Source organism: Cyanistes caeruleus, chromosome 3, assembly GCF_971803275.1.
Source record: "Cyanistes caeruleus chromosome 3, bCyaCae1.hap1.1, whole genome shotgun sequence".
Classification (NCBI taxonomy): Eukaryota; Metazoa; Chordata; class Aves; order Passeriformes; family Paridae; genus Cyanistes; species Cyanistes caeruleus.
Genome location: NC_141703.1, coordinates 30,345,953 through 30,352,639, shown reverse-complemented (window position 1 = coordinate 30,352,639; position 6,687 = coordinate 30,345,953). Strand labels below are relative to the sequence as shown.

At 44.8% G+C, this 6,687-nt stretch overlaps 1 protein-coding gene across 1 annotated transcript; it reads left to right on the top strand.

Annotated features, from left to right (window-relative positions):
- Nucleotides 1-249: 249 nt before the first annotated feature.
- Nucleotides 250-6,687, top strand: PDCL3 (phosducin like 3). Its single transcript, XM_086880441.1, has 6 exons — nt 250-413; nt 1,800-1,929; nt 3,030-3,120; nt 3,773-3,916; nt 4,761-4,969; nt 6,286-6,687. Exons 1-6 carry the CDS (start codon nt 408-410, stop codon nt 6,426-6,428), a joined length of 723 nt encoding a protein of 240 aa, XP_086736567.1. The 5' UTR covers nt 250-407; the 3' UTR covers nt 6,429-6,687.

Below are 6,687 nucleotides of genomic sequence, written 5' to 3'. Positions count from 1 at the left end.
AAAAAAGGCTCAGTGAAGTGGATAGAAAAGTTACAGGGAATCACAGAAAAAGACTGGAAGAGACCACAGCGAGTGATCTGTCGAACCTCCCTGCTCAAGCATGGTTATTCTGTGTCAGGTTGGCTGGGGCTTGGAGCAACCTGCTTTGCTGGAAGGTGTCCCCGCCCACGGCAGGGGGATTTACGATCTTCAGGGTGCCTTTCAGCCCAAGCCGTGTCGCGATCCCGTCCCCCGGCCCGTGCCGGGCCCATCCTTATTAGGCGGTGCGGGCAGCGCTGCTGGCGCTGCGCCCGCCCCGCCGGGAGCGCCGCCTCCTCCGGCCGCGCCGCGCCGCGCACGCCGGGACCGGCCCTGCCCGGCCTTGCCCAGCGCTGCTGCCCGGGCTCGGCCCCGGCCCCGCCGGCACCATGCAGGTGAGCAGCCGCGGTGCCCCCGTGTCCCCGCAGCCGGCCGTGTGCGGGCGGTGCTGCGGGGCCAGCCCGGCCGGGCTGAGGGCTGAGGCCGCGGCCCGGGCTGAGGGCTGAGGCCGCGGCCCGGGCTGAGGGCTGAGGCCGCGGCCCGGGCCGCCCTCCCCGGCCGGGCTCCCGGAGTGGCCCGGGTTCGTGCCGCTCCCGCGGGACGGAGGTGTTTTTCGGCTGTTGTTCGGCAGCTCCGTGGCTGGGTTCGTGGTAGTTTGATGCTTTTTTTTTGCAACTACGGTACATGTTTTCACTGCTGTAGTGGGCGGGTGGGCGTTTCAGGAAGTGCATCGGTGTGTTAGTAAATTATAGTAAACGGGGGCTCGGGGGAAAGGTGACCGCGGTCAGAGACAGGGGAAAAAAAATAAATCTGGTGTTGTGTTTGCTGAGCTACATTGTTATTTTTCTTTATTTTCTTCTTTTTATTCTCCCCTTCTGTCCCGTACCCCTCCCTTCCTGTCCCCGATAGTCCGAAAGTACTGGGGTTTAGTCTGAGAAGAGATACGGGACGTGGCTGTGAACAGACCTAGTGTGAGGTGTACCCATACCAGCTATTGCAAAGCAGTAGGTCTGTTCAGCTTCCACAGTGCACCTAGGCCAAAATAGCAAGGCAGCACAACCAGCCTGTGGGTGCTTGTCACCGAAATTTCTTGTATTTTAAAAAATAAAATTGCCTGCTAAATAGGAAAATCTTATACTGAGTTTTTTAACGGTACGCAGGGGTGTATTTGCCTTGTTTTGCAGGATTATTGCAACTATTTTACAGTAAAATCTCAGGAATAGTCTAGCTATAGATACAGATCTGAATCCTTAGCAGTGTGCTTGGCTGATAGAGATGGCTTGCGTTTCTCTAAGCACTTACATAGTTGCTCTGACTTGAATCTAACAAGGAGACTTCCCATGTACTGAGAGCTAGGTCTGTGAGGTTTGTGCCTGTGCGTGTCTTGTCACTAGTGCTTCCTGATGCAGTGATCATTGATTTGGTGGCCTGTCCTGCTGAGGGTCTATAAGGAAGCCCTCTGGCTAGCATGCTTCCCTATACCCAGCTAATACCCTCTGCTTTTGTTGCACTTTGTGAGAGATGCAGCAGTGGTTACAATGCTTTGAACTTTGGTACCCAGCAAAGACCTCTTGTATGTGCTGTGAGTGGGATGGAATAAAACAAAGTCAGTCTTAAGGGTACTGCAGGTCTGGGGCTGGAAAGAAGCCTCGGCATCAGGAGGATTTGCACTGTGACTTTCTGGCACCATCCATCCAGTTACAGTTTAGGAGTTGTGTTAAGTTCTGGAACTGGTAAAGTTTATCTTGAAGAAATGTCATCCATTTGTTGTTCTGTTCTAGGATCCAAATAAAGACACGGAGTGGAATGACATTCTGCGCAAGAAAGGTATCCTTCCTCCAAAGGAAAACCTGGAGGAGCAGGAACGGGCAAAGGAAGAGGAGCAGTTTGCCATCCTTCAGAAATCTCTGGGTGAGTGACCAGCCAACTCAGACAGCAGCAGAACAAGCCTAGGAATGGCTCCTGGGGGAAGCTTTCTCAAAGAAATGGCCAGCAGCAATGTTTATTATAATTATTAATATGCCTGTAAAGCAACGTGTCATTTTCCAGTTCTGTAGGGATACCAAAGCTTCATCTCTGCAGGGTGATCAGCTGTTAATGGTATCAAACAAATATGTTCCTGAACACATGGATTATTCCAGCACAGGAAAGCTTTGTTCTTTGTGTCAACTCTGTATTTTTATGGAAGTAAATGTTTGAAAACTGAAACAAGAAGAGTGCAAAGGGAGTCTACCAGGTGCATGTCTGTGCTGCAGCTGCTAAACCTGAAAGCTTGTGCAGGTAGCTGGGTGCTAGTCTAGACAGCCTTCAGCTCAGAGACCTTTTCCATCATATTCTTTCCATCTGTATATCTAAAGCACATAGCACTTCATAAAAATCCAGTAGGAATAATAATGACAGGTTGGGAAAGCTGGGACGGCTCAGCCTGGAGAAGAGAAGTCTTGGGGGAAGAACTGTAGCACCTTGCAGTGCCAAAAGGACTGACAAAAGAGCTGGGGAGGGTTTTTTTAGAATCAGAATAGAACCATAGAATATCCTGAGTTGGGAGGGATCCACAAGGATCAATGAAGTCCCAACTCCTAAGGGCAATTCCAACTTTACAAGACCATGTAGTGATAGGGGAATGGCTTTAAGGTGAGGGAAAATAGGCTTAGATTAGATATTAAGAAGAAGTTCTTTGCTGTGAGGGTTGTAAAGCACTGGAACAGGTTTCACAGAGAAGTAGTGGATGTCCCATTGCTGGAAGTTTTCAAGGCCAGGTTTCATGAGCCTTTGAGAAGCCTGGTCTAGGGGAAGGTGTCCCTACCCTTGGCAGAAATGATTGGAACTGGATGATCTTCAAAGTTCCTTTCAACCCAAGCCATTCTATTATTCTAAGACAATATTTAGAAAAATCCACCCCATACTTCCTATTAATCTCTCTTTAGAGTAAATAAATTCTGTTGGACTGATAAAAGTTGATGAGTTTTAATCCTGAGGTTTTTGCTGATTTAATGTTTCTTCCATTCTAGTGAAAACTTATGAGGACATGACTCTGGAAGAGCTCGAAGAGAATGAAGATGAATTTAATGAGGAAGATGAGAGAGCTATTGAAATGTACAGGTCAGAGCAGCTTGCAGAATTTGGCTTTAATGATAATTGGAGGGTTTTTCTTTTATATGATTTTAGATATTGTTGAAGAGAAAGGATGTTTTTAGGATGATCAAAAAAGGGGGTTGTGTTTCTGGTCTCTTGTGGAGCTTCTAAGTGTCTTTAGAAGGATAACAGTGTTTGAATTCGGTATGCTTTATCTACAACCTAGCTTTGCAGAGATAATGTGCACCTGCTGAGTGTATGGCTGGAGATCCTGACAGCTTTGAAAATCACCTCCGGTATTTCCTAGTTTCTGTGTGAATGAGATTAAGGTGCTGCAGATTTGCATAATTAGTATTGGTTTCCCTCCATCTCGTAACTCTCATGGCTTTTGCCATTTAGTTTGGTAGTGTATTATCTGCAGAAGAAATGTTCAGTGAGGTCAGAAATGAGGAAAAAATAATTTCCTGAAACATAGTTGTATTTTTTGCACGTTGATGGTTTTAGTTTATGATGCAAATACAAGAGCATCTACTGTGTCATTTTGCTTTTATTGCTCTGGGGTTATAAGAAGTTTGTAATTTGTCTCTGAAGTCTAGGTTTCAACCAGCTCCTTCAAGTGATGTTCTGTCAAAAAAATGCATCTATTCACAAGATATCTTTTTCATTCCTGGTTATTCAGGCAGCAAAGGTTAGCAGAAATGAAGGCAGCTCAAATGAAGAATAAATTCGGGGAAGTTTTGGAGATTTCGGGAAAAGACTATGTTCAGGAGGTTACAAAAGCTGGAAAAGGTATATGGGTAGTCTTACACCTCTACAAACAAGGGTAAGAATTTATTTTTAACCATTAAATTTTGCACTGTCAATAGCTGAAAATGCTCCAAAGTAAATGTGTAGTTGCTGTGGAACTAAGGACTGATTCTTGAGTTCCAAGAGATAAAAGTAACTTAGTAATTTCAATACTGTTGAGTCAAGACAGCTGAACTTCATTCTGGAATGATGTTACCATGAAGTGGCTTTTTTATACATCTGTATAACACAGCAAGATGTGTACCACACAGCTTCCATAGAGGTAGCTGCTGCCACTGAAATACCCAAACTTTGGAGATTATTCTGGATTAAATACAAGGAGCTGTGAATAGGAAGGATCAGTGTGTATTTAGCTTGGTTTCTAGTGGCATACAAACAGAGTGAGCAAGGTTTCCAGTCTTGTCACCGTGATAGAAAAACTTTCAAAAAGGTCTGTTACATTGCTAGGATTTTTTTGGAAGGGTTACAAATACTTGTGTTATTTGTCTCTAATTGCCTGACAGGTGTTCATCATCATTTGCATACCTTCTTCCAGGAGCAGCTTTGTTTTTTATTTTGCTCTTGCTCATGCAATTTCTAAATATCTTAAATTCATAAACCAGAGGGTAGAGGTGAAGGTTGCCTTACTAGTATATTAAGACAAAAAACCCACAACACACCAAAATCTCCAGTGGTGCTGATCTCCTTTGAATGCTGGAATACTGGACAACAAAAGTATTCAGAAATTGCTTTTGGTACTTTTGTCTTTCCAGAAAGTCATCAGTCTGATATTTCTGACTTTTCTTCTGGAGCTGTTTACTTTTTGGATGGTCTTTTGTTTTCTCCTTATACGTGTCTGTTGCTATTCTTCTTTATTGCAGAATTCCTCTCTGTGCCTTAATAAATCAACATCTGAGTGGGCTTGCAAAGAAGTTCAGAGACGTGAAATTCATCAAAGCGATCTCTACCACCTGCATTCCCAATTACCCTGATAAGAACCTGCCCACAATATTTGTGTACCTGGAGGGAGACATCAAAGCTCAGTTTATTGGGCCTTTGGTGTTTGGTGGCATGAACCTGACAAGGGATGGTGAGCATCTGCACCTCTGCTCTTCCAAAGGAAAAGCAGAACTGTTCTGCTGGGAATAAGAGAAATGAGGCTTAGGAGGAGAAGGGAGGTACTCAAAATTATATTAGATTTTTTTTTTTTTCACCCCTATGGCTCAACCACATAGCTGGCTTGTTAAAGCAGTGGTGGGCCAACATACAAATATTTGTCTTGAGTGTTGCAAGTATTTATGTCATGTGTTTGGTGAAACAAATTTTGCTGGATATGTTAAAGGGTAGACCATACCCATCCATGTTCTTAGGGTATCTTGGACATGAATGACTGCCCTTGCCTGCAGTGACATGATAATCTCTGCACTTGCTTACTGGATTGTAGGGCTCCTTGATTCATTTTTAAGATGATGGCATATGTTTATCTGTTGTCCCTGACTGAGTCAGCTTAATTCAGTCATCACAGAAAGCTGTGTACTGAAATTTCTGCACTTCTCTTTTATGTCTTCCTTCCTTCTCCCCTAAGCTCAGGTGCCTTCCACTGGAGATTTAAGACAGTGTGAGGTTGTGTTCATTATTCTGTAACAACTGAAAGAAATTAGATTTGCTGATAGGATTGTCAGCAGGAGTAGGAGAAAGTAGTTTCAACTTTATGTGTTTTATTGTCTTTCTACCACTTCTGGGAAGCAATCCAGTCCAATTTGGGCCTACTGTTAGTGGTGAAGTCTCTCTTTACTGTCTTAAGGAACTAATATTTAGCGTGTGATTTAGAGGCAAAGGGGTGAATTCTGTTTACAAGGTACATCCTTGGAAAACACCTGTAATTTAGATGTGTAAATTAAATTTCCACAAATTTTCTCCCTTTAATAAGTTTATTCCCTCCCTCTTCTGATTGTGATGAATTCAGTATATGATGGGAACAGCTGTAATGTATGAGCAGTATTCCTTCACTGGCAATAGATGTGCAAACATCTCTTGTGCCCTTATGTGGTTAGAAGGAGGTAGAATTCACTTTGGGAGAGTTGCCTCTAAAGCTGCTGCTCTGTGTCCATCACCTCTTTTGCAAGGTGAGCAGGGTGGCACTGGGGATGTCACTGGTGGGTGCAGAGCAGTACCCTGACCTTTGTGCTCTGGGCTGAGACCTGTGCCAGCACTAGGGACCGGGAAAGGAGGGCTTGGCTGGAGCTGGTGTGGTAAACGGGGCAGGAGCTTGGAATATGGAAGAAGAAGGGGAGGAGGGCCCTGGTGTGATGATAGCATGATGAGGGAAGTCACTTGGGGGAGCCAAGGGTGGGCTTTCTCCAGTTTGCTCCCCTACATTCATGACTCTTGTTTTCCTATGCACAGAATTGGAGTGGAAGATTTCTGAGTCGGGTGCCATCAAGACAGATCTCGAAGAGAACCCCAGGAAGCAGATCCAGGACCAGCTCATGTCCTCAATCAGATCGTGTGTCCCAGCCAGAGGGGAGAGTGACTCAGAGGATGACTAATTCCTGCGACTGCATCCGCATTGATGCAGTGCACTTGCAGCCAGTGTTCCCACCTCAAGCACTGGAGACACTCCTCAAGGCCTTGCTGAGCCCCAGAAGGGTAGCCTATCAAGACATTCATTCTAGAAACCTCTAGAAACTAAAAACATTTCTGTTTTTTAAAAAGTGCAGCTTCACTTAAGATGCTGAAAGACATTTTGTATAGTGAAGCCTGAGTAAATCTTACTCAAAAGTTTTAAAATATAGACATGAGTAGAAA

What these genes read in the sequence shown, in the direction of transcription:
- PDCL3 (XM_086880441.1), top strand. An exon ending in CATCCTTCAGAAATCTCTGG is followed by an intron (nt 1,930 to 3,029) that starts GTGAGTGACCAG and finishes CTTCCATTCTAG; the next exon opens with TGAAAACTTATGAGGACATG. An exon ending in TTACACCTCTACAAACAAGG is followed by an intron (nt 3,917 to 4,760) that starts GTAAGAATTTAT and finishes TCTTTATTGCAG; the next exon opens with AATTCCTCTCTGTGCCTTAA.